At 40.8% G+C, this 27,992-nt stretch overlaps 1 protein-coding gene across 2 annotated transcripts; it reads right to left on the reverse strand.

The window, feature by feature from the left end:
- Positions 1–1,461: 1,461 nt before the first annotated feature.
- rps6ka2 (ribosomal protein S6 kinase, polypeptide 2) lies at positions 1,462–27,986 on the reverse strand. Of its 2 annotated transcripts, none has more exons than XM_027022994.2 (21): positions 27,568–27,986; positions 19,474–19,590; positions 19,214–19,295; positions 16,619–16,699; positions 16,231–16,310; positions 13,038–13,144; positions 12,009–12,046; positions 11,764–11,906; positions 10,543–10,613; positions 10,284–10,372; positions 9,441–9,505; positions 8,352–8,454; positions 7,697–7,827; positions 6,184–6,309; positions 5,672–5,761; positions 5,270–5,428; positions 4,993–5,154; positions 4,668–4,744; positions 3,035–3,152; positions 2,733–2,870; positions 1,462–2,533 (listed from the first exon to the last, which is right to left on the reverse strand). In XM_027022994.2, exons 1-21 carry the CDS (start codon positions 27,664–27,666, stop codon positions 2,408–2,410), a joined length of 2,202 nt encoding a protein of 733 aa, XP_026878795.2. In that variant the 5' UTR covers positions 27,667–27,986; the 3' UTR covers positions 1,462–2,407. The 2 variants fall into 2 exon arrangements, with proteins under 2 accessions (XP_026878795.2, XP_026878787.2); XM_027022986.2 differs by having other exon boundaries at positions 7,697–7,866.
- Between the last annotated feature and the right edge of the window lie 6 nt (positions 27,987–27,992).

Raw genomic sequence — 27,992 nt, forward strand, 5'->3', positions numbered from 1 at the left:
TGTATAGTCAAGCACTTCACCCTATCACGGAGAGTGAACCCTGCTACCTGGTGGAGAAAGTTCATTTCAGCCACTTGTATCCATAATTTCATTTTTTCAGTCATTGCCCTGTGCACATGAACACAGGTGAGGGTGGGGACGTAAATTGACTACTAAAGTCAGAGATTTGCTTTATAGTTCAGCTCTATCTTCACTACTACACTCTGGTACCTTGGCCACATAAATGCCACTGCACCTAATCTATGGTTGATCTCATGATCTCTCTTCCCATCACTTGTGGACAAGATTGTTAAATATTCAAACTTCTCCAATTGGGGGACATTCTTGCCCATACCCAAAGAAAGCATGCCATCCTTTTCCAGTTAATAACCATGCCCTCAGACTTGGAGGTGCTGATCTGCATACTGACAGTTTCACACTTAAGTCCATGCTGAAAATCTCTGTATTGTTATGTCTCTGTGTGTATTCTGGCTGTTCTGTGTTTTATTTGCTTTTGGTTGCAAGTTTCTTGAGGTTTTGCAGCTCCAGTTCCCTTTTTGCTCTTGCCCTGGTTTTGGCTGATCTTCCTTGGAGTTTGTCCATGGGCCAGTCAAGGACCGCCACTGCATGACTATGTCATCTCTCTAAAATATATAAAAGATCTATGCATGCACATTTGAAACAACCTAGAGCTCTTTTGAGTTTTGACTCGTTGCTGTTCGGCATGATTTCCTTACTGGTGTTGTTCCACTGTTTCCACCTTAACTCACAAAATACTGAACCATTTCTTAATTTCATGTCTCTGTTCCATTTTTTTGCCCAGTTTACTCCATTTACCATTAGTTTTAGCCTTTGTTACTCTCGTTCAGCTTATGTTAACCCATCCAATAATACCTGCCTGGCAACTCCTGAGTAGGAAAGAGACTATCTTCTATTGACTAGTTTGGTTCCAGACCCCACAGTATGTTCAGAGGTGAATCCAATTATATCTAGCTGGTATCTCTCAACCTCATGCACTAGCTCCAGGTTCTTCATCCCAAGTGAGGTAACTTCCCATGTATCAAGAGCCAGTTTCCTCTGCCTAGGTCTGCAAAACCAAGAGCCCCTCTGTCACTGCCCTTTGCCCGATAGGCACTGCACCGCCCACATTAGTTTGAACTTCACAGGTACTGAACCCACATTCTCTACTTTCAATGATCAAAATGATTTGATCAAATTATCAAATCTGCACATTCTTCTCATTGTAAATGGTTAGCAAAGGTTAGTGCAAAACATATTGACCTTGTTTTCCAATAAATAAGAACAAATACATACATAAATACAATTTAAAATCTCTGACTCATTTAAATACTTATGCAATGAACGAAAATAATATAAATAAATGACATAATATCTTGAAATAAAGCTTTTTCCCATTATATATATATATATATATATATATATATATATATATATATATATATATATATATATATATATATATATATATATATGAGTTAGTTAATTAGCAAGTTCTTCATGGTGTTTCATGGTGTAGGGTTTAGACGCAGTGAGGATAAACAGATGAAATGAAAATTACATGGTAAATATAAAGTATTCAAATTTTTTTCAATTTAAAATGTTCATTGTGCTTATTGCAGCAAGTCAGATGCATGTACACTTTCAACCATATTCTTTTTTGTTTATAAAACCACTTACACTGCATGCATTTTATTGATTAGACAAAAATAATAAAAAAGAAAAAAGGTAAAAAATGCTGGCATATCTGCATAACACTTTCAGTGATAGCACATTTTAGCATTGAGGTTGTTGTGTCTACTACTGGTAGATTAAATCTGACAGATAAACTATTTTGGCCCAATAAATTCCATTTGCTTGGATAGTGAGCTTCTATCCAGGTAGTTTTATGAACAAATTTATTCAAATATTTTCTATTCATATTCTGAAATCTCTTTTGCTGGTCAGACTATGTATGTGTGTGGTTGTACCCTAAATTGCCAGCCCAGTAAGCTCAAAATGGTTCAATTGGTGTGGGTTCACACGAAGTGTCAACCTTTCCAGCCAAGGATTTCAGCCAACCTTATAAGCACGTTATATCTGTACTCTTGGCCAGTGTCATAATCTAAACCCCTTCACTGTGACACACCAACCAAATGCCTTCCAGAGGCATTAGAGTGGTAACACAGCAAAATCCAGAGGGAGCTCTGGATGTAATATTAATACCTTCAGCATTAATATTCGCAACCATCTGGCCCTGAGATCCTTGAGGTGTATCTGCGGAGTGAAGTCAGTTGAGAAATTCTCCTCTGGTGCACCTCCTCCATCACATCGATCACTCTCCTCTGCTGATTGGCCTCTTTCTTCTCCCACTGGTGAGTGGACAGATATCTTCACAGCCTGTAGGGGGTACTGTTTGGTGGGAGGCCAGCTACAAGCAAGTGGACGTCAGTCTTCTCATGCCTCTTCTCTTGGCCAGGCAGGATGAGAGGACGGGCTCGAGCTTTGGAGCCTGAGGCGTTCGGTTGAGTGCAGAGTATGTAGCAGCCATTGCCCCCTAGGAAGTCAAACCACACACTGTCTGAAGGACTCACCATGTGCAGCAGTGAAATCAAATTGGTTTTATTGAATAATGAGCAAAATTTCAGCTTGTTGATACAATAATGCTTATGTTACAGTGTTTCACAGAACAAGATGGTGGCATTGCTATACTTCATTACAATACAAAGGATATAAATAGTTCCACTGAGTTTTACCTTGACCAGCTGCACATCCTGTCGAATGAGCTGACCCTGGGACAGCTGATCATGGTTTACAATCCAGGGGTGCCGGAGGACCAGTGGGGCGGTCAGCCGCTGGTGAGGGTCCACGTGCAGCATTTTAGTTACGATGTCCTGCGAACGCAGAGTTTTCAAAACTCTGGATGACATTTCTTGAAATCATATCAATAATAATACCAACCAATGCTAAGACTATTTAATATGTGTGAGGCAATGACCAACTGCACCACCAAAAGTTACTAAATGTTCTTTTATCATTTATGGGGAAGCATTATAACCTTCGCAGCATCAGACACGATATCCCAGTTGCCCCCGGTCAAAGAATATTTGCCACTGCCAATCCGGGCCAAGATCTCCTCTGGGGTGTCATCTGGGCTGTTGGCAAAGGGTGTGAATCTGGTAGGAAGGAGAATACAAAAGGTTGAGAGTATGAAAGTGTATTCAATCATTTCTGTTCAAAAAATAGGTGGGAGTATGGGATACAGAGATCAGAGAAACTTATTTCCTTCTTTTTTCCATTTCCCAGATGTTATTTTAATCACCACATGTGACCAGGTTGGATGAATTGAAATGTAGCTTTTCAGTCATTCTGATTACAGGGAGATTTAAAGTTCAGTGGACAGGTGCATTATATTGTTGATGCCCGATGGCACAGTTACTCCGTGTGCCTGCTGTTGACCTGCTCCTGCTTTATGGTGTAATCTCTCTGATCATACTTCAGGAATTAGCCCTTTTCCTAGAGGTCATGGGAAGCAGGGGTCTTCTAAAAGGTGTGTGGTCTTGTCACTTGTTTGCATGCTAGTAAAATGGACCCAGATGGGATTCTATTTAAAGTACGAGCAGGCGGCACACAGCTCTGGGGCCAATTCACTCCCACACAGCCAAGCTGTCAGTGTGAGAGAACATATTGCAAATTATCTATGCTATTTTGATGGTAGGAGCACAGAGTGGAAATTTTGTATCTACTAAAGATGTTACTAACTGTTTAAACTCCAGTGACAAGCCTTTCACAGATTGAACTCTGTGCAAGATCTGACAATCTATGTGGAAAAGTTCATAGGTAGAACTCACAGGTTTGAAATAAGTTATATTAAAGTGTAAATTGGTTGACAGTTAATACATCAGCTAACTCTGCAACTGTAATTGACAGCAAAGTTTCTTGGTTTAGCTGCTGGAAAGTTAAGGACTTTGCAAGAAATGCCTGATTGCTTCTGAAGCAATATTTGGCATGCAAAAAAAAAATTTAAATTTAAAAAATCCTGCACCGATGCAAACACATACGTAGTAGATCATGTTTTATCTAGTCATTATCACTGCCAAATTTAGAGGTGGAGCATCTATTCGCACCATCTCAAATGTGGAGACATTAACAAAACCTGAGAAGCTTTCTGTTCTTTTTATAATAATGGAACAGGAGTAATGGACGTTCATGTTCCATTTCACTATGACTTATACACTGCTGTAAGGGTGAGCTCACATAAATGCTGGGGTTAGGACCTTCAATATAACCACCTAACTGCTTACCCCAGATTCAGTTGCATACTGGACAAAGTTTTACATACACTTATCCAGATAAAGTTATGGTAATTCATAACTTTGTACACAGCTCTAATGCTGTGCTAGACTGGAGTACACCTGCATTGCTGGGGGAGCATGGCACTGTAGGGTGTAATGGTTTCCCCACTTGAACACATCTGGTTGAGTTCAGGAAGAGCAGGATCGTGGGAGTCAGGTCAGGTGCGTTCAAGTAGAAATAATACTGCAGAAGCTCCACAGGACACATATTGCATAGTGTATCTTCGGTGTTTCCGAAATCCAATATAATCCCATATTGTTTACTTTACTTATGTATCATGTAGAATGACATTTTTGAAACATGAAAAATTGGAGACAGAGAGAGCTACAACTTACCCAGCGAGCATGGTGTAGAGCAAGATCCCCAGACTCCAGATATCGCACGCTGCATCATAACCCTGTTTCTTAAGAACCTGCAGTTCACACACACACACACACACACACAAAGCAGGTCACATCACCACGTGACTGTGCGGTGGCAGGCATCCTCTACACTCATCACATATCATTTAAGAAATATGTGGTACAGAAGTAATGTACAAAATTAATTTCATGCAAATATTATAATAAATATTATTATAATTACTTACTTATATTATTATAAGAACTCCTTCAAACATACACTTACAACCGTAGTGATAGAAAGAGGATGCTTCAATACCTCAGGAGCCACAAAGTTAGCAGTGTAGCAAGGGGTCATGAGGAGGCCATTTTCAGCTCGGAGCTGCTTGGCAAAGCCAAAGTCACAGATCCGGATCGACTCAGGGTCCCCGTTCTCATCCGCATACAGGATATTGCTTGGCTTCAGGTCTCGGTGTACGACCTTTGCAGGGGTATGAAGATGATGAGTCAGACGGCAATAAAATGAGACACTGTAGCAAAGTGCTCCTAAAGGGAGGAAGGGAGACGGAGAGGGAGAGCGATAGCGGGGAACAGACCCCCTGTGAGTGGAGGTACTCCACGGTCTTGGTGATGGTGCACATCACGGCAGAGGCCTCGCACTCCGAGAAGCCCTTGTGGTGAAGGATTCGGTCCAATAACTCCCCTCCACGCATCAGCTCCATGACCAGGTACACACACTTCCCATCATCGTAGACCTAAGCCCAGCAGTGTTGTTGAAAAAAGGGGGGAAAAGGAGTCAGTGACACCAATGTTTAGATAAGACTGGTAAGGAGAGATGCCTGAGGTGAATGACTGTGTTAGACTGGGAATCCCTTTATCAATAAAGTCTTTAGTTTGGTTTGGTCTTGGTTTTTTCTGTCATGCTGATATGCCCCAAGCAGACAGTCTGACAAGTATCTATGTTTGAAAGCTTGCGTGTGAATAAAATTTTGACTCACGTCTTTCAGGGTAATGATGTTCGGGTGCTGTCCATACCGCAGCAGAATCTCGATCTCCTCTGATGGGTCTTTTTTAGCTCTGTCAATGATCTGAAATGAAGTTACCCTGTCACACTGCTGCCAAAAAAAGTGAGTGCAATGGCAGCTGGTTCAAGCTGACATTGAATTACACTGCTCTCCATAGCAACGAACAATTCCCCAGGAAATGAGGACGAGCGTTCAGAAAGTACTAAACAAAAACTTTCAAAGTGGCACCAATTGACACTGCAGTTTACAGCAACAAGCAATATGTCAGGAAATGGGGACAAGGACTCAATAGGTGCTAAATCAAGTTATCTAGATCAGGTTATCCATTTTACTTACTAAATTTGTACTTTTGCTGTTCTGTGCAGCTATGACCGTACAGCAATTTGAGCCAAATGCACAAAAAAATGCTACTGGAGTTCTTCATCGCTGTGGTTGGGACTTTATAAAAATGTGACCAGACCAATGGAAGAAAGCAATTGCCTCACTTTCATGGCATATTCCACGCTGGTGATCCTGTGGATGCATCGCTTGCACACCGAGTATGAGCCAATGCCAATGTCCTCCTTCAGCTCATAGCCATCGGTGAAATTGATGCTGCTGCTGTGGAGTTGCTGAAATAAAATACAAAGACAGAAACAGTGAGACAAGAGGCATACCTTAGGGTTGACATCTTTACATTACACCTGAGGTGTGGCTTTTTTTTAATATGAGCTAATGTCATAATCTACTTATGATATAACGCCGGTTACTCAATTGTGGCCACGCTCACTGACCCTTGAATCCAAAGCAGTCTCAGGTTTCTGTAATCACTGACCAGTCAGCTCAACTGATTTGCCACTGTGTCATCCTGCTTGAGTCCTAGATGAAAGAAAATCTGCAGGAACTCCTTTTGAGGAGTGCGGATCACGTTTCAGGTACATAGTGTATGTTGAGGTATACCAGAAAATGCTGTAATCATAAGGATTTCATGACACTGATTTTTGCAGACAACTTTTAATGTCTTTGGAACAAATTAAAAATGGCATTCCATTTTGCAGAAACATTCAAACATGCCCTTCTTTCCACTGCATGCGACAAGTAACGAGAAACCTCAGCATAAACCAAAAAAATGTTTTTTTGAAGAAAAAATTTAAAAATGCCTGAAAACAAATAACTATGCAGACCATAGCTGCCTCTGTAGACAAACGCAGTGGTGAGCGGAAAATCTGTGCTGTTTCATGGCAGGCTTGTGACAGTTTCTGAACAAATGGTCCTTCAGCACCTCATCAAGGGTTTTCTTCCCAACACAATGGTCTTAAGGGTTTAAGATCTCCACCCACATCATTGGACCAAATCACTAAGAAGATCCTTCTGCCATAATCAGATCAGCTTTTGCTGATTCTTTTTCTTTATTTCTTTTTTTTTTTTCTGTAGCAACAGGTCTGGAAAGATAGCCACAGCCAATTTAAGAATACACTGCAAAGGTGTTGACTGCAGTGAGACTGATCAAATCAGTGTCTGATCAGATAATCTCAGATAAAAATTATTTGCGTATATTACAATAAAAATACACCATTGATCTTAATATTTGCAGCTTGCAAGTTCTTTTAATTTCCAAAATATGAATGTGTCAAAGGTCACTGAAGGCCACAGTGAAGGCCAAACTCCTTACATGCTTTGCAACACCTCTGAATAGCTATGCAATGACAAAGCAGCTGTTCTATTTTGTAGCATTATAGCATATTACACAAGCGCTTCTTTAATTAATTTTTATAAAACCATATTCTATCAACCTTATCAACCATATTCATATTCACAATCAACCACATAATGGTTTTCTTTTTCCAGTTAAGAAATTAACCTGAATTGGATGTTAGCATTGCACTCTGGGAGTGGTAGCTTTCTCGCTACACCAATGCAACTCTTCTCACCTGTACTATAGGATTGATGATGTTCTGTCTGTTTTAGCATTGCATTCTGGGAGTAGTTTTCTCCTCTAACCAATGCAGCTCTTCTCACCTGTACTATAGGTTTGATGGCATTCTGCCTGGTCTCTGTTATAGATTGCTCCTGCCCCAGGTTACTGGCCACAAAACTGAAGCCTCTAAAAAGCTGATGGGCATTAGCACTGGGAGGAACACCAGGTGAATCTGAGGGCAGACACATGCACATGCGCACGCACACACACACTCACACGCATACACAGAGACAAACATACATATATACAGACACACACTCCCTTAGAATGGCAACTAGGACACAGACTCCGCTATGGTTAAAAGCACACAATTGCGCTCACGTTATTCATATTTGATGGCATAGAAAAATTCTAGCAAATTAAGTCAGATAGAATTCTAAAAAAAACTCAAGGAAACAGGCTGGCTCCGAAAAAAAACAACTTTTTTTTTTCTATTTTTTTGAAAGCTGTGCTGAAACGTTACTGATCCCACATGCTGTACCCACCTTCAATACTATAATGATGCATTATTTACTACTTTCAAGCACGATCGACCAAAATGGTCTATCACTTCAAGGTAAATAATGTTGTGAAATAAATATTGACAGGGATACAATGTGACAGTCAATGATATCAGTGATATATAATCTATTCACTTCTTTACATTCTACACCTGGATAACAAGTTGTGAGTAGCTATACACTAGCAAACAGCCACCTGTTGGAGTGCGGCAGGTGAATTCAGGGTCAAAATGGAAGGTGTCCTCAGGTCTGCCCACTGCTGGCTTGAATGGAGGTTTGATCTCTTTTCTATACAATTTCTGTTGGTCAACAAGGCAAAAAATATATAAATATACTTTTATAAATATACCCATTTTCCCCATTTTTAAAAAACCTTCAGTCCTGATATTGCTAGTCAATCCTTGCTCCCAGTTGGGCTATGTATAGGTGGATTTATCAACAATAAAAGTCCCTTTCCCTATGTACCCTGATTTCACACACCTAGAATTCTCATCCATATCACTTTAATGTTTTGAAAATGTTTTCACACTTGTCCTGAAAACTTGAGACCTCATCCAGAACCGATTCTGGGCTTGCTTGAGGGAGGGGCTCATTATCACTGGTTTGCTTTAACACACAAGAACTCTATCCAAACCGTGGATTGGTTGTGCATTTCCATACATCTCTTTTCTGCACATATATTTGCAAAATTGTAGGAAGAAGCTTCATTTGTTTGCTTTTTATTATTTTGCTTGGAAAGAAAAAAAAGCACCTGCAAATAAGGAGCCATTCTCATGAGATTTTTGTTGGATTGTACATCTATAGATAACACCATTTACACTTCTGTCACAGTCCATAATCTAAAAACTCTGCTTCACTCACACACTTATTTCCCCTTGTTTAAAGTTTCAGCCCTATTTCTGTTTTTAAAAAAGCAATGTTATGACTAAATCACTGTATTATTAATGGTTGATATGGCAACCTGAGAGCAGAGGAGGAACAGACGAAATGGCCTTCCTCGCGATTGCGTGGAAAAAGCACTATTCCGAACTGAAGATTCAGAGATTCACTTCTTCCTTGACCTCTTTGGAGTGGGCAGTCTTTAGAAGAGGTTTATGCAAGACCTGTGTGTGTGTGTGTGTGTGTGTGTGTGTGTGTGTGTGTGTGTGTGTGTGTGTGTGTGTTTGTGTGTATGTGTGTGTGTGTGTTGGTGAAGATCCCGCAGGAGTCTGTCCCTTCCTGTTAAATTACAACCAGCTGAATCTATCTCACAAGAAGGTACCAGTTGTGAAAAGAGCACACTCACTTTCCAGTCGATGGTTGTGAAGAAAGGATGACTTTTGATTTCCTCCACCCCTTCGGGTCCGGCTCCTATGGTAATGACAGGAGGAAAGATCAGTCTACAGTGCCTAGAACAAAATATTCCTTTCTGTCACGCAAAATGCCTCAAGAGCTCAAGAGTTAAGAGTTTCTCCTCAAATCATAGCTAGCTACACTGGCTTGCACAAAGCAACAATTTGTGTTGTGAATTCCTCTCCTTGGCCATACCTTTTGCCAGAGCTTTAAGAACCCATTCTAACTGGCAACATTAACATTCATTCACCATTAACCTCATTAGTCACATGTGACTCTTCAGGTTTTCCCTTCTTCAAGAGCTTTGCTAACAGATCCCTGGGTAGTGTGGCGTGCTTTGACTGACATGTTTCAAAGCACTGTGCCCTTCCGGGTGAGGTAGCCTGCTAGCATGAGAGAGGGAAGCAGACTCTTTGCAATGCACAGTTGCGACACGCTTAGCTGCGCTCGGAAAGACACGTCCACTGCGCTGCCACTGTGTTTCATGAATAATGCAGAGTGTGATTTGCAGCTCAGACAAAAGTAGCATAGCGAGCCTGACGTGACCACCTACAGTTATTTACATGAAGATTCACTTACGTAGGTTTACATAAGATTTATTCCTGTTGGAGGAAGATGCCTTGACACAAGGGAGTGGTGAAATCTTCTTATCAAATATTCAGCTAAAAGGGACATTATTCAGTTGTCTTGAAACGATTTGGATGAATGCTTTTTGTAGCTGTAATTGTGAATGCTAGTGTGCTGTATTCCTGCCTGAATAAAAGAGTGCTGTAGACCTCTGATAGCATAATGTTACCTAATCTGTTGGCAGGGTTCCTTTTAAAGAGGGCTCTCAGTAAGCTTTGTACCTCCGAGCTTAGGAACTGTGGCATGCCGAGCTTTGCCCTGAAAAAGACAAACATTAACTCCACGTTTCCTCAGGTTTCATTTTATTTGTAACTCAAATGTGAAAGAAAACTGAAGCCACACCACACTTCATTCACACAAAAAGAAGCAGACCCTGTTCAAAACCAAAACACCACAAACAAACTACAGATGAAAAAGTCTAGTCTTACTTCAGAATAAGTGCCATGGTCTCCTTGCGGTCTTTGCCTTGAAATGGCAGTGATCCAGTCAGCATTTCAAACTAGGGACAACAATGGCTACATCAGGCTTTGGTGCTAGAGATCCTTACCCCCACCCCCTGCCGCCCAACATTACAATAAGAAGACACATTCAGCATCATTTTAGCTCAGGAGCTTCTATGACGGCCAAAGCTGGCATGTTCTCTCTGTGCTCGGAGTTATGCAACCCACTCTTAACTATGAGGGCGTGAGTATATTTTCAGGCAGCGCCATACTGTAGAACCTCGGAGGTGGGCCAGGTCTTGGGAAGTGCTATGGCTAAATTTGTACATTCAAGGCCATCTTCAAATGCAAGGCCAGGAAAAGACATCAGCCTTACTGATGGTGACCCACACAATTTGTGGGAAAAAACATATAGTATGTAATCTAATAAATGTGCATTTAGTGCACATTTCAGTGCATGCTTCATTCATTTTTGGATGCACTAAAAACAGGAGCTGTTGTTTGCCTGCAGTTAAAGCAGTCATCTTGATGTCTCGATTCTCTGAAACATAATCCTTTCAGCGCTTTCAAAAGCCGCTGTCATTGGATGTGAAAGCTGTTATTCCTATCTGTTTTGGCTCAGCTGAGTAGTGACTGCATTAAATGTCATTAGGTGCAACAACTCCACTGAGTCATGTTTCAGCTCAGGGGAATGAGAATTCTCAAAGGGCACGTCTTCACTCCAGCAGAATCAATATGAGCCAGGCTAAGCACAAAAACTATTGTTTTCACCTTATTTTTAGGTAGGGGGTTCCAGAGCTGCAAAAAATCTCGGTCAAAAATAAAAATGCTGAGTTGAAACTTGACTGAATGTGCTGATGCGGCAGCCATTCAGTGTGATTAAAGAGTAACAGTGTTTTAGGTTGCTATGTGCTTGCAGGTGAAACCTCAGCATTGGACTCTAATTTTAATACAGCAGGGAGAGCAAATTTATTTGAAGTTATTGGAATAATTTAACAGTTCTAATCTTTAATTGTCATAAAATATCACGTGGGGAATGCCATTGTACAGGAAGATGTTTTTATGGTTTTTTGGAGTAGACTGGCAGGCTCAGAGAGTTCACCAAACTGATACCATTTGTAGGTCTAATTGGGTTCACTGGGGAAATGGCCTAAACCTTCTCTAGAAAGTAGACATAGTGCTGTTCCATAAGGTCTCACACACACTTACCATCAATACTCCGAAGGACCACCAGTCAGCACTTTGTGTGTGCCCTCTCCTATTTACCACCTCAGGGGCCATATACTCGATGGTCCCACAGAATGAGTATGCTCGCTTGTCATGATCTATCGCCTCTTTACTCAGGCCAAAATCTGAAAAGGAAAGTGAGAAAAAGAAGGTGTTAGCATTGCATAGCCCTTTGTTGAGTCCCTCCACACCAATTCGTAGCAAAGAAAGATGAGAAATTTCCTTACCAGTGATCTTTATATGACCTTCCTCATCAAGAAGAATGCTGTGACACACAGAACACTTCTAAGTATGTTTTTTCTTAATGCTTTAAAAATGTAGTTAAATTACAGATGCTAACATGGCTAATAAATGCCACAAACTAAACCTAATTAGCTTGAAAACATTTTATGTGGTGTTCACCAACAATTCCTTCTCCTGATTGCTGTTCCCTGCCTGGGGCTCTTGTGTGCATGTGCAGTTGTATGTAGGGGATGACAGGATTTAAGACGTTTGACTTGTCTATGACTGAAGCAATGCAATTTCCTACACGTTACCTTTAGTTACATGCCATTAATCATTTGTCATAGGTACAAGACTAGTGTGTTCAATGTGCAGCTCTGCAGCCCCTTTCAGGGAAAATGAGAACGGAAAACAGGGCTGGAGCTGCCTTCGGTTACACATTCAGCAAGCACCAATTTGTTATCTCTCATTGATCCTCCTTCTATTTTGCTCTCTCTCACCAAGTCAGAATACATGTAAACTTAATATACACCTAATGTTTAGGTGAACTGCATGGATCAGCTGAAAGAGAGACCATGTTTGAGGATTACCCAGACCAGGACAAAGAACAAAGTGCAGGTTTCAGCCATCTGTGGGAGGAAAAAGCCTTTCCAGCACTTCTAAATCCAGCCAAACACAGCTGATGTTAATCACACCAGAACACATGAATTGGTTTTATTTTTTGCCTTTCAAAGTCACACCCACAGGAGGGTGTTCTCACCTTAGCCGAACTGCTGGGCTATAATTGGAATTATGCTGGGGTTTCTGCCTGCATGCTTCTAATCTGCAGTTTGTCGCACTGTGCCTTGAAGCGCCAGGGGTTAAGACCTTCTGAACTGCATATCAAATCAGACCCTGCCTGGGGCGATCGATAGGGCAACACATTGATCAATAGGACACCGTGAAATGGCCAAGAGAAGGTTCAGCCCCTGACCTTGTTGAAGAGCATGCAGAGTAGATGTTAACAGTACACCATATGCCTTGGGCTCACTCACTTTTCTGGCTTGAGGTCTCGGTAGATGATACCCAGGCTGTGAAGGTGGTCCAGAGCTAAAGCCAGCTCAGCCAGGTAGAACTTCACATCCTCCTCAGTGAACATGACCTGCCACATACACAGACAAGAGCAGCAGATGAAAAAACAGTCATGAAAAACATCCAAAACTCTCTTTTAATAGGAAACAGGTTTGATACAGAATTAAGAGAAAGGGATTACTAACCACCCAAAGAACAGTCTCACTATAAATACTGTGCCAGCCACAGTGCTGGTTATATTTCACACAGTAATTGATTTATCTTGTAGATAAGAAGTGGGGAACCCTTTTTCAGGAAGACTACTCTCAGCTTGCTACACAGGTAATTTTAACCGCTGGAAGGTTTATTTAACTTCTGAACAGGGCACATCAGGGGACAGACAGTGGCATACTGAGAAGAGAAAATTGGCTCGCACAGATTCTAACAAGTTCCGGGCAGGAACGTGGCAGCTGTTGTTGGCAGATGACTGTTCCCAGCACTGGCAGTCATTAATTCACGTCTCCCTCCCTGAGGCCCTCTGCACAGAGGAGTGCAACTGAACATCCATCGAGCCACAGCGAGCGTGGTGACATCATCTGACTGTCACTTCGAAAAGGGACCGAACTGGATGCGATGCTAACATAGGGCCGCTGTATTCAGGCTGTATGGTGATGTTAATTCTTATTTACTCAGGAGCAGTGGCCTGTCAGTAGTGGATCCGCCATGCAGTATGTTGCATCTTAAACCAAGGAGCCCATGGCCCTACCTGCCTTGAGTACAAAGCCGCTCTCCAGGTGCTCTCTTCTGCATGCATACAAGTTTGAAGACAGCAGAGGTCATTAATGCCTGTCTGTCTCCAGGTTGTACATCATTTTATTGTCCGAATACAGAGCTTTTTTTCTTTTTCTTTTAAGAGCTGAATTTATGATGTAGCCAAAAGGGTAATTCATCACTGAAGAGGTTGTTCAGTCAGACCGATGGAGAGAGATGCTGGCGATGATGAAGTCGAGACTGGTAGCTAGAGTGGGCAGTTTAGTTGGGGGAACAAGTATGGCCAATGGCTCCCATTAATCACTGTCTAGAGAAAAGCTCTACTTGCTAAAGGTCTGGGGCCACGGGGGAATGGGGGTGGGGTGTTGTTTACAGCAGTGGTGCTGAAAAAGTCCACTTGTAAAATAGCATGCTGTGCAAACTGAGTGGGAGGTTTCCCAAGGAATTCTGTCTAAACAAGATCTATGTAGCACATGTAACGATAGCACAAAATTAACAGTAAACTCAAGCTAGAGTTATTAAAAGGAAACTTGCAGTTTTTAACAATGCTCTACAACGAAGGTGGATGGAGGAATTATTCATGTGATGGCCCTGTCCTGCAGAGGGGTACAATGAGGCCATACTCCTGACTGCCAACTAATCAGGAAATTAATTTCATTCACTCTATCTTCTGTCTCAATATACACGTTTACATGCCTCTGTGTGAACAAAAGAGAAAAGATGGCAAGGTTGCATATGAAGCTGGCCACATGGTCAAAGAGTAGTGATCTCCATCATATCTGAAAGCCCCTAAATGTAATATAGGTTAAATGTAATATAAATGTAATATAGGTTTGCAACAGCTCATTTCACATCACCAAGGAAACAAGTTATTCTTGGCCATCTCAGATTGTGTACATCATCTATACTAATTGTACACTGAAATCATTAAGTTAGCATTTGAACAATATCGCTTCATGGTCTCAGGTGAGCACTGGCACAAAAAAAACCCAACAACTGTACAATCTGAGTGACACCTCTGACGAAGCCTAAGGCTTATTTGGACTACTTTCTTGTATAATTCAGTAAATGCAGGTGATTTGATTAAAAGGAAAGAGGTGTGCAACAGCAGCTAGAATGCACGAAGACCTCCATCGCAAACCAAAGCTGCCATGAGCAAAATACTCAACACACAGAACTATCTGTTTCAGAGTCCCCCATGTATGCCAACTGTCAAGGTAACACCAAAGAAAGTATTCAGTGTAAAACAGCTTAGTATTCTAGAAACAGGACACGATAGAGACTTGTATTTTGTAGCAGCAATACCTGTAACTGCCGTTTGAAGACACTTCACCCACCATAATATGCAGGGTGTCGGCTTTGCAAGGGCATATTCTCTTCAGCAACAATCGTAGACTTGAGATCAGAAATCAGCTGTGATTCCATCTCTCTTCTGAGTTTTACCAAGAGGGGGCAAAACTGTGAGAACAGTGTTTTTTTTAATCGAATCCAGCAGATAGGAGAGATAAGTGATGCAATCAAGAGAATCAACCAGTCCATTAGGGAGAATTATCGTGAAGCACTTGTAGTAATAATTACACCACGGTGGGTCACGTCTTCAGGGAACAGCTGGCAGACATGCCTTTAATTACTCAACATTCCCAGTATAAATCTTCATTAGAAAACCATCTCCGTACCAAGTTAGAATGATGTTATTGCACCAGGAAGTCATATCCTCTGTTAAATGAGCTGACACATATCAAACCACTTTGCACAAGTACACTTGAAAGCAAACTTAGGGACACCTTATATAATGAATGGAAATAAATGAACATACATACTGAACAAGCTTTAGGAACACCACTTCATCTCAAACATGTAGGATGCACTATACAATTACAGTCTATAGTTCATCAGTTGACATGCACAATTAGTGTTATCCATCCTCTGATCTCTTTCACTGGTCAGTTTCTGACCATGGGACCACTATGGCAGGTTAATTTTTTGTGTAGCACCAGTGTCATCCTAGCACTGAAACTGACATGTAGAAACCCAAGCAACACTGCTGTGCATGATAAACTTGTGCCAGCTCAACACCCACAACCTGCCCCTTCCATGTCAGTATTAAAGCTGCACTGAGAATGGCCTACCATTCAAAAATATCTAATCAACAGTGGTCCTGTGGTCAGTGAAGTGGATGACTGACAAACTGTGCCTGTTATTGTACACTTTAAAAAATGTGCCTCTTATCATAAGTACCAAATATGCAACTGGTGAGTGTTGAAGTACATGCATCTTAACCACATTTGAAATCAGACATATGGGCACATATATATTTTTTCCAATTCAAATGCCTCCATGAGCGTGCCAGTGTGAGACTCACAAATGCAAGTCATCCATGATACCTTCCCCTCAAGGTGAACTGACCTCTTTGGAGAGACGGGTGAAGAGATCGCCTCCTCGAAGGAAGTCCAGGATGAGATAGAGCTTCCCCTCTGTCTGAAAAGCTGCATGGAAGTACAACAAAACAAGCATCACATCAAAGCAGCCCTCTCACTCACCACACACTTGTCTGGAATCTTAAGAGGTGCTGGCTGACGCATGTGACTGCAATCCTTTTACACAGTAACAAATACAGGTACACATTATGAAGTATTCCCAACCAGAGCTCGTGACTGACATATATTATAAGTTCTGGCTAAAAGGATGCTTTACAAAGCCGTTTTTTATTGTAAATGCTTTTCATGTGATTTTTTAAAGCAAGTGTGCAATAACATTTGGCAGTTTTAATGCTTTGAGAAGGGAGCCCGCTCACCATAGTGAAGCTTGACTATGAAAGGATGGTTGACCTCAGCGAGGATGTCTCTCTCCATTTTGGACCGCACCCTGTCCCGCACTTGGAAGGGAAAAGGAAAGCAAAGGGGTTATGCATGGAATCAAACGTAGACAGTAAGGGGTTCTAGAAGATTCTCTACTTCTAACTTCAGGACCACCCTCCACTTGAACACAACCTGCTCATGTGGTAAAACCTCAACCACCTGGGCACTACATCTGCTTCATGAACACCCTGCAGCTAAAACAAACTAAAATAGAGCTGAAGAATTCCTCGTTCCCAGTGCACTCCAAACCTTCCTGCACATGAGACACAAATGAGAAGCACAGTGCATTTCCAACATCTAAAAATGCTTCCACAAAAGAAGCTAACTTGGCCGGTGCTTTCCTATTGGTAAGAGTTCACACTCTGTGACCCTGTTAATCTGTCCCCTTTAGCTATCAGCAATGTTAGCAGGTTCAAGAGAAATCCTAAAAAAATAACAGGTTTAGCTCTTAGCTCTTCATTTTACATCATTTAGAATAACCATCTGCTGCTAACAGTAGAATCAAAAGAGATGCATTGCTGGGTGATCCTTCCAATAGGGTTGTAATTTTAAAACCACTAAATGGAAGATATCACACTCCCCAAAATGAGGACATACAGGAGACAGGGATAAAACACACAAATTTAAAACCATAATAAAGCCAGCTAACAAAGGTGGCCAATTTGATCTAAAATCTGTAATGTAAATAGCATTAATCAACAAACCTAGGACCTATTTTCAGTATTCAAGTCTGACATAGGGTACAGAAGGCATGAAATTCATACTTTCCTACTCTTCAATAGGAAAGGATGTTCTGACCGCAAAAGGAAAGGATGTGCTGAGTGAAGTTATTTTTAATTGAACACATCATATCTAACTAACAGGAATTTCTGTGGTTAGCTGGTAGGTAAAGTACATCTGTTCAATCAAAGGGTTACAAGGCATTAGCTTTGGTATATGTGACCCAGTAATACAATAATGTAATATTGATCAATGAAAAGCAACTACCAGTTCACTCCAGGATGACAAATAAGTGTGCGTCCAAGCATTCTGCCAGACGGAGGACAGAGTGCTGAAAAACAGACTGTCCAGTTTAAAACTGGACGTCTGGCCACCCTACCCTTCAGGGAGGCACTGCTAATGCTAATGTGGTGCTCTTTGCTCCCTGTGTCACCTTCACTGGTTGTATTAATTTGATTTGCAAGTATATGAAAAACTTGCACAAGACCAACAACGGATGGTGATTCCCATGTCAAAAAAACTCCAGAAAGTAACCATGGTTACTCCAAGTGAGTGAGTTACGTGAGCTGTGGACAGGCTGTGCAATCGTCTCTGAAACAAACATGATGAATCATCATGACTCTGGGCACTGACAATTTGTTTATTGTGATTAAACTGTGAATCATTAAGGGGAGTATGATTAAACCGGCAGCATTTTGTAAAAATTTTGTTCTCATTTCGTTATCAATTTCTTCATTTAGTACTTTAATACTGAGCATTTTTCATTTTCCAACTGGAGTTCACGGGTTTCTGTCACATTCAGCCCCTTCCATGTTTCGTGTTTTCCCTGTCTTGTGTTTTGTTCCATTCCATAGTTTTGTTTTGTCCTCACATGTTTGATTGTGTACACCTGTCCCTTGTTTCGAGTTCATGTATTTAAACCCTGTTGTGTGCCTTGGTCATGGCTGTTGTTTGTTTGTTTCATTTTGAATTAATGTTTGACTGTTTGGATGTTTGATGGTTGTTTCTTTGTACTCTTTGTCTTTCCTAGCCTTAGTTCCCAGCCTGCTTCCCTAGTTAGCCTTTGTGTGTTTTTGTTTTGTAATGTTTCCTCGTACTCTCCGTGTCTGTTCTGTGACCCTGGACTGCCTTAATGACCCTGATTTTGGGTTTGCCCCTAGTAAATCTCGCTCCACTCAGCACATGCGTCCGCCTCCTTACTGCTCAATGTTACAGTTTCTTAGAAGTATAAAAGTTAGGCATGTAAATGAAAAAGGTGAGAAGTCTCCTTCCACTTATTCCTTCTAATGTCCACATACTAAGAAACCTCTTCCTGCAATGAGTGCCTTATAACCTGTGGGAAGGTAATATACAACTGAAAAGTGAAGTAGCATCTTTAAGTAACCCTTTAAGTGCATAGCCTGCAACACCCATATTTACTTTAGATTGACAAGCTACCATGTCGCGTCAGTTTCATTATTCCATTGAAGGCAGTTTTGAGGAACGCTGTACCACTGCAAAATGGTCACTCTGCAGGACTGGCTAGGCATTCGAGCACAAATGCTCTCTGCTGCTAATCTTATGACGATTCAGATCATTTTTAAAAGAGCACTCAGAGAGCTTGCCAGCTCCTTCATCTTCCCAGGGATGAGTCATATACTAACACATGCAGGGCTCAAATGCCACGTGCAGATTTGTTACTGTACAGAGCGGACCCGGCGCTTCACATCCAAGGCCGACATATGTCATGCACACCTGTTCTGGAGATATGTTTCCAAGATGTGACATTAGGACTACTGCTGTAGTTCTCCAAATACTGCGCTGAGTGTTACCTTTTAGAGTTGCCTTTCTCAACACCTTCATGGCATAGAGTTGCTCTGTGTCTGTTCCTTTGGTTTTTCTCACCAAAAATACCTGTGAATCAGGAAAAAAAAAATCCATAAGTTTTCCATGGAATCCATTAGTTTCCAAAAGAAATCCATCTCCACAGAAATGCTAATAGCACTGTCAGTTCCTAGCAATCCAGAGCAAATATAGTTTTAGTCAACTACTGCCTTTTCTTGTTTTCCTCTTTTCTTTTTTTTAAACTCACCTTTCCATAGGAACCCTGTCCCAGAACTTTAAGAAGCTCGAACTGGGAAGGGTCTGCCTTCTCAAAGCCTTCTTTCACATGGTTGCTTATATCAATTTCTTTTAGAATGCTGTCATCCTGCAAGAGCAACAGATGGTTCAGAGACAAAACAAACACTCCTACTGCAAACTCCTGTGTGTGTGTGTGTGTGTGTGTGTGCGTGTGTGTGTGTGTGTGTGTGTGTGTGTGTGAGAGAGCGAGATTGATTTTACCAGCTTCCATTCTGACTAATAGGATGCTGGAGTAAACAGATCCATTGTACATAGCAACTGAATACCCATAAATACATCTGATATTAAATATGATGAGGTATTTTCACTTTGTCCCTCATGCGGCTGTACTGTACATCACAGAAAAGGTGAGCTTGTAGCAGTAAAGACAACCGCCCTTTCTCTGCAACAATACCAAAAGAGGTGGCAACGAACGACATTGAAACGTCAAGTGCTTTGGCTGTGGTTCTCTGAGACAGACAGAACCTTAATGAAGACCCAGGCTCAGTGTAACGAAAGCAGAGTGAGCTGTGGGGTCTATCCCCCTTCCCAAAGGCAGGGGGCACCAGAATAGGAGCCCCTGCAGTGGTTTCTCCAGCATCCTACGGGCACGTGCCACCAAGCTGAATACGTCACTGCAAAGGCTATGCGTGACTGACACAACTAAAAGCCCTCTTAAACCAGCTTATCTCATGCCCCATGAAAGTAAATAAGCTAAGAGTGCCTTTGTGCAATGCAGGATGCCAAGAGGGCCATTATAACTAAGTAATGAATGTGCTGAACTACTTGATCAACATAATGGACAACTTAGACAGAAGAGGCCAAATCTTCAATTGGGTTTTCTTTTTCTTTTTTTGTATATAGACCATGGAAAGTAAAACTATTTTTATTAAAATTAAGTAATTAGTAGATTGAGATTGAAGAGTACTCATGTGGGGGCTATCTGCGCACAGACAAATGGCTTCCTGAAATTTCTGTCACGTTAACATAACATGTCACATGTCTAACCTCTAAGGCAGGACTGAAGATATAACTGCTCGTCACATCACAACAAACAAAATTTTAAACATGGACAAATGTTAATTCTCAATAAATAGCCGACAGTTTTAACCGAGTCATTTCAATTTGTTATGGCAGAGAATACTAATACAGAAGATATCACAAATCCTCAAGGACTTTCCCTAACTAATTTGTCTGAACAGCTGCAGGACGGTGCTTCACAAAAATGGCATTACAAAATCACATATTCAAACTGAGATACTGAGACCAATTAGTCTCCATACATAGAGACTGGATATAAAGAGCCTAATCACTCATTTTTTAAATATCACCTTAAAGGACAATACACTTCAAAAACAAAAACAAATATATTTGTAATTATTTATAATTACATTAGATAAGGACAAGAACCTCACCAGTACTCTTCAGGACATATGGGTTAAGAGGCAACTGCAGCATTTCAATGCCTAATAATCAGATTAGGTCAAAGCCAGATATTTCATATTCACCAACCACAATTGCACCAAGTGGCTTATTGAATCCTTGAGCCCTTGCAGAACAAAACAAGTGTTAAGCAGCAGTGAGATGGAAGTTGTGTAAGATCCACTATAGCCAGTTGCTGCTCCACACACACGCATGCACTGCAAGAAAATATCACCTTTGCCCCTCCCCCATGTTCTGTTCCTGGGCAGGCTCTTCCAATGATCTGCATATTCAGTAACTATGCTGATTTTTGGTTGCCAGACCACAGTTCTTTTACTTCTTATTGTTATGCATAGTTTTGAAATAAATGCTTCTCAACAAAGATGTATATCTGGACAGCAGTTTAATATGTCCAAAACAAAATAAAATTAAAATGGGTTAAACCATTTTTTTTCTGCATTGAAACAGTTCAATAGTAAGTAGCTATTCATATCTCTAAAATATGAGTATGACATATTCCTGGAAATCTAACATCGAAGAGTCTGGGTCATATTACATAATATGGACAAATGGGCCTTTGTGTTTTTTTCTAATTGTTAATGAAATCCAGCTGGAAACTTCAGATGTATTGCATTACTACAGATAATATATAACTACAATTTATTCTTAATGGTCTCAAACCATAACCGAACATTAGAAACTAACAGTGTAAGTATTGAAGGAAACAAGATGTGTAGCCAGACTATGGACCAAGAACAAATGCAAACAGCACATCACAGCACATCACATTATCATTACGTAGAGACGATGTCATATAGCATGATGGTCTCAAAATCCACTGACTGAATCTCTCAGTGTACGAAATAATTTGCAGACCTCCAACTACAAGTGAATGGTGATTCATTCCCCTTGGCCCACAGTCCCTGCAGCGGGTGAGGAATGACATGATCCAGTCTGGCAGCTGTTTCAGATCATTGGGGCAATGCGCTATTTCAACTGCTGGATTTAGAAAAAAAAAAACTTTTATAAAAAGCCCAGAGGGAAGACGAACCAGGAAACAGGAGGTCAGCATGACATCTGTGTGAATATACTGTCCCTGTAGGAGGTCATACTGCTATCAGCTAAAATGGCCCATACTGATGATTCAGGTTTTTTCCAAATAGCCACACCATCAAAGACTTAAGAGCTCTTTAAAGCTACTACAAGTGAATTCGCCCCCTGAAGAAATCCACCCCCTCCCTTCAATCAGATGTCCTCCATCCAGATCATTCTTTAAAACCCCTTCCCCAAGGGCATGCTTAGCAGTAGCCTACCTTTATATGTACTGTGTGCACAGAAAATAACTGACAGGTAGCGAGGACCAATAAAGCCAGACCATGTTGAGATTTTTTGTTGCTCCTCCTTGTGAAGCCACCTTCTTGCTACATATCCTTTGTTTGACCTCCTTTTTTGCCTTTGCTAAAGGTCCATTTTTCTTCCTGATGTTTTTCTTACATTTAGAAGACTAACAAAAATTATTGGCAAGAGTTATAACCACCAGGATATCTAACAGGAAACAAGAAAATGATCCACTCTTACCCCAGAGACAGCAAATAATAATTGAAACCACAAAGGGTGGTTTCACGTGAAAGCCAGAGATTCCGAGGGAAAAAGGAGGAGCGATCACAATGAACAGGAAATTGATGTTTTTTTGTTTTTTTTTTCTTTCTTGTTTCATGCTAGCACCACCTCATCCTCTGTGTGCTAAGATGTAATTGGTTTAGAATGAGTTTAGAATGAGTCCACGGTATAATAGGCCTTTTTGGGTTCATCTTGTCCTTCCAATATATAGGCACTCCTTTTTAATGTTTAATGAGGAAAATCATGTTTGAAGTCATCATAATGGGCGGAGACTAAGTATGCACTCATCTCTTAGAAAACATTGCCTTTGTATATTCTCTACATAAATATAAATGCAAAACACTTCATCTGGGTTCTGCTTCTTGCTAGACATACTTTATATTTATAGTTGTGGGGTATTGTTTATGTTGTTTAAGAAAGTATAGCACTTATTGTTTATAGCACTTGTTTAAGATAGACCTTATGTATTTTGTACTTCTAGGTATCAACATTCATCCCTGTATTCTACAGTATTCTAGTTCATTGGTATGTTTGATTCTAACCTACTGTATTGCTCTAGTACATATTCTATGAGTAAATGACAAAGCACTTTTGTAAGTCGCTCTGGATAAAAGCGTCTGCTAAATGCCTTAAATGTAAATGTAAATGGTAGGCCCTTCTCTTCACACTTTAAAACACTATACCCATAGACCCATCTATACTTACTACATAATGTTAGGATGCTTCTTGGAAAAGGTTACATTTTAAATAAAAAGGATCTGCGTCTGTTTCAGCAGTCAGAATATTCCTGTCAACATGCAAAGTTAAATTTATTTTAGCTTTTTTTGTTTGTATTTTTGTAGAGGGCCTTTTACAGTAGACATTGTCACAAAGCAGCTTATCATAAATCCAGGTCTAGACCATTAATGAGTAAGGTGAGGGTGACTTTGGTGAGGAAAAAGCCTTAGGGGGAGCTTGCAGTTATCCCTATAAAACAGCGCTGTAGCTCCTTTGCATCTCCTACAAAAAATTCATACTCTTGAAAAAAAAAAAGCCCTCTTTTACCATACAATACCATACATTATATATTACAGAGGAGCTGATATGCATGACAGGGTACTGAACAGTGGGCAACTTTCCCTGACCACTAGCTCACTCACTCTGTTCATTGTCCATGCCACACATGACACTTGGTGCCAGCATGTGACCATGCAGGCCCAGAACCCCAACCTGTACTGCAGTAGGTTGTAAGGCATACCTGATGCAATACATTGCAGCAGCTGCATTTAGCTGTTTCAACACTTGACCCGAGGCTAGCAGAGAGAGCTCGGGGAATTGAGCAGAAAACATATACTGCACTTTCTGTTTTCATTCATTGATCTTTAAGGTTTTCCAAAAGTAAACCAATCAGCTTAGGGGCTTCTTAGGCAAGGGATAGCATAACAAATGAGCTCCTTTATGGAATCTTTTTTTTCCCCCTTCTTTTCTATGCACGGGATTTAATACACTGACCTCTAATCTTAACAGGCAAATATGGCTTGAGAGCAGAGGGCAGCAGCGCATTTTTGCATAAGTGCGTGACTCACTTTGTGCGCTACACACACTCTGTGCGACATTCCTCACAGAGCTCTTCGGATGTTTGATTGCGCACTCCATATGAGAATGGACACCTTAAGACCGCGACATGAAAAAGAACCAGACATGTCGTTCCACCCCACAGGCAGCGTCACTGCCGGTTGCAATGCATTTAGAAAAAGAAGAAAAAAATTACTTTGACGTAGTGTTCAGTGCATGATCATAAACCTGGTCTCATGACTGAAGCATTAAATGAATGCTGCCTAAGTAATACATTTTGGGATGCTGCTGTTCGTGTGCTGCACAATGCAAAACCTGGCAGTGCCATACTAGGTCTCTGGATATGTATGGGTACTAGGAGTGCTTTGGAACTGAAGGTGCTTCTTCAGCACTGAAGCGGATTCTCAAACCTAATTTGCATGACCCACAAACCACCATTGACAGTGGGACAGGTAATGAACAATGAAAACATATTGAAAGGCATGATGCTCCTTTATACCTTCTCTACTGTGTTTTTTATTCAAGTCTTGATAAAACTAAAACTACTATCATATTGCACTTTGAATAGTGTGTGTGTGTGTGTGTGTGTGTGTGTGTGTGTGTGTGTGTGTGTGTGCGTGCGTGCGTGCGTGTGTGTGTGTGAGTGACAGACGAATGCAAAGAATAGCAAAAGCAATATACCAAACATCAATTTAGATCACAAAGAGGAAACAGATCATAATGCAAAAGATCCCATTTTGCTTCATGCCTAGACTGCCTCTAAAGTCACAATATCAATAACCCAAAATATCCTTTGTGTTCAAAGCATTCAAAATTCCCTTGGTGCCTAGCTGTGCTATAGTTGATAGAGACCAAAAAAAAAACAAAAAACCCCAACCCTTTGTTGGACAGTGCAGCATATACTGCCAGTGGTTCAAGAGTCCTAAATATAAATTCCCCATATTTTAATCCTGATTTAGGAGCAGGCCATTGCCTAGGAAAGGTTTCAAATACCTTTAATACCTCAAAAGGGCAAAGGTTTGTCTGGAGTGAGCATCACCTGTTCATTACATTTACTTAACAAGCTGGACAAATTATATAGCAGCACTGGCCATAGGCCGTGCCATGTGTGCTCTGTTACACTGCCCTGCCTCTTTATACAGCATGTGCTCTGTTACACTGCCCGGCCTCTCTGTACAACATGTGCTCTGTTACACTGCCCTGCTGCTTGCTTACAGCAGCTCCTGGGGCTGAGCGGTCGCAGTGCCAGTAGCAGTTGAGCCCTGGTATACTGAAGGCTCCACTATCTAGGGGCCAAATGGCAGTATTGGCTCTAAGGTATGATGCATTATTTTTAGCCTCTAGGCAGGTGTCTTCCTCCAAAACAGCCCATATACTGCAGGCTTTGTGCAGTACACAACTGAAAAAGTATACTCAAACGCTCCCACATGGAGGAGTGTTTAACTGGACTTTAATCCCCACAGAAATTCTCATGAATGGGTTATGTTCCAGGAAGTTCTTTTTTTACTTCAGCAAAGAGGCTTGATGTGGTTCAGCTCTTAACTGTAGGTGAACTTTTAGCAGTGTCATCTAGCAGCTTTTCACGGTTCTCATAACAGCTATTAAGGAACTGTCCCATTTGAGACAAAAAGTTCTAAAATGCAACACAAGATTTGTCTTATTACCTTTCTTCTGCAAGCTTAAGGTCTTTTTGACTTTTTGAAGGACAAAGTCGAGAACCTGGACACAGATAATTTAGGTTCTGGTTTCCAGACCTTTAAATAATGTTTTTTTTTGTTTTTTTTTTAATGAAAAACATGCTGGGCATTGAACCTATGACCTTCTGGTAACAGATATGTGACACATTATCACAGCACCACCTCCTCACAGCAAGGTTTTCAGGTTTATCAGGTTCAGGCAGTTGTATACAGAACCATAACCATATCATGAAGTTCTCCTGACAAGTATAATCTCATTTCTTTTTATGCCAGAGATGCCCAGATCTGGGCCTGGTAATCTATTACAATGCATATCTTATTTTTAATGCTTTGTCCAGATAATCAAGGCCTTGGGCAGATTTTGAATATTACTGCCTGGTGTGTTGGCACCAAACTCTGCAGGGTGGCAGGTATCCAGGCCTGACAGTGGGCACCCCTGCATTACATTTTAGGAAGCTAGGCATGAATGAATACATAATATAATATTACAGAATTGTACACAGGTCCTGATTTATCATTTCCACTTCTTCCATTGGACAGCTCTTCCCTCACTAAGGTCTACTCTCAAAGCAACTTTGTAGCATCTAAGTTACTAACCTGATTATGTCCATACTCATTTAGTTGTATATTTACATAACAAGGCACACAGATGAGGGATGACACAGAAGTTAAAGGGCAGACAGCAAAATTAAATTCAATAAATCCACATAATTAAATTCAAAGTGCCTGCATATGTTGACCATTTTATTGTCTCAGAATTGTGCAGATATTTTCCTTCATTTTGTCCAGCATCATTTGTCCAGTCCTACTTTATTCCATTACTTAAATAATGACTAATAGGTTCCATGTAAGAACAATAATGAAATGAATCATTACACTATAATAGAATAATTAATAAAGAATGATAACTTAGTAAATCCGTCATCAATTTCATCCAGTGGATACTTGGAAAAATCATAACTTAACGTCACACTAATACACTTCTCGATGAACTACAGTTTAACAAGTATTCAAACAGGTAGGCATGCCAAGGTCGATTATCTTGGTTAGCAGACAAATTAGCAGAAAACAAACAAACAAACAAACAAAACCAGGATGCGTATGTGTCGATAGCTGCTTGAAAACAAACTACGAAAATAAGAGTACACTGTTAATGTACATTACTGTTCACTAATGTTAAATTCTTTAAAATAGGCCACATTTTACTGACAAAACGTATTTAATCTCCTTGGTTCTCTAACAACCGTAGCCTACTAGTGATTTGTATCTTACGGTAGGCTATTGGGGGGTGTTTTCAACGGTAACGGTAACAGTAACCCAGATCCACAATAAAATATTTGATAAATGAATCAGTGATATCGTATATGTACAGGACACATACAGTTTAAGTCTTTTTGCATGACAAGCCCTTCACGACATTTTAACAGATTTTCTGCAAAATAATTTCACGTTTCAAGTTTAACACACCTGAAAGGGATATTGTTTATCAGAAAATACACACAATTTCTGTCTGAGCCTATAATGATACAGTCTATGTAAAATACTTTATCCATATGATATCTGTGGAGGAGACAGCCACTTTAGTTTGTTCACTCATGCACTTCGCCTCGACTACCCGCAAGAAATTCCATGACATAAATGACTCCAAATATCTGCATCCACGACAACTTTGCGTAGCAACAGCGGAATATGTAGTTGTGTACTGCACTGGTGTAACTCATAACTTCAAACAAGCATAACGGTTTTTCGAGAGAAAAAAAAAAGACACTCACGTCTAGTTTGCATAGACTCGAGCTTTTCGACCGAGACTTCTTACGCAGGTACACGGAAAACCATCTTCGAACTGTGAATTTCCGCATGTTCGTATCCATTGTCCCAATTCGGTCTGTTATCCTCTCAGTGCAATTTATCTTTGTCCTGTGATTAAACCCAGATCAGCGGACTCCAGCAGGGATTTACAGTGGCTTCTCAGCCACCCATTCCCTAATCCATAATACAGAGTTTTAAGCAGGATGGCCGACCACAAAGTAACGCACGCAGATCCAAAAACGCAGTCTGCACTGACCTGTCCTATTCACGCAGGCGCTGTACTGAGTTGTATTACGGCATGGCAATATGACAGGCGCTGTTCTCAGCACCACTTTCACTGTCACGGTGTGAAGTCAGTGCGACTCGCTTTACTAACGTGAACCCTTAG

This window comes from Electrophorus electricus, chromosome 11 (assembly GCF_013358815.1).
Source record: "Electrophorus electricus isolate fEleEle1 chromosome 11, fEleEle1.pri, whole genome shotgun sequence".
NCBI lineage: Eukaryota > Metazoa > Chordata > Actinopteri > Gymnotiformes > Gymnotidae > Electrophorus > Electrophorus electricus.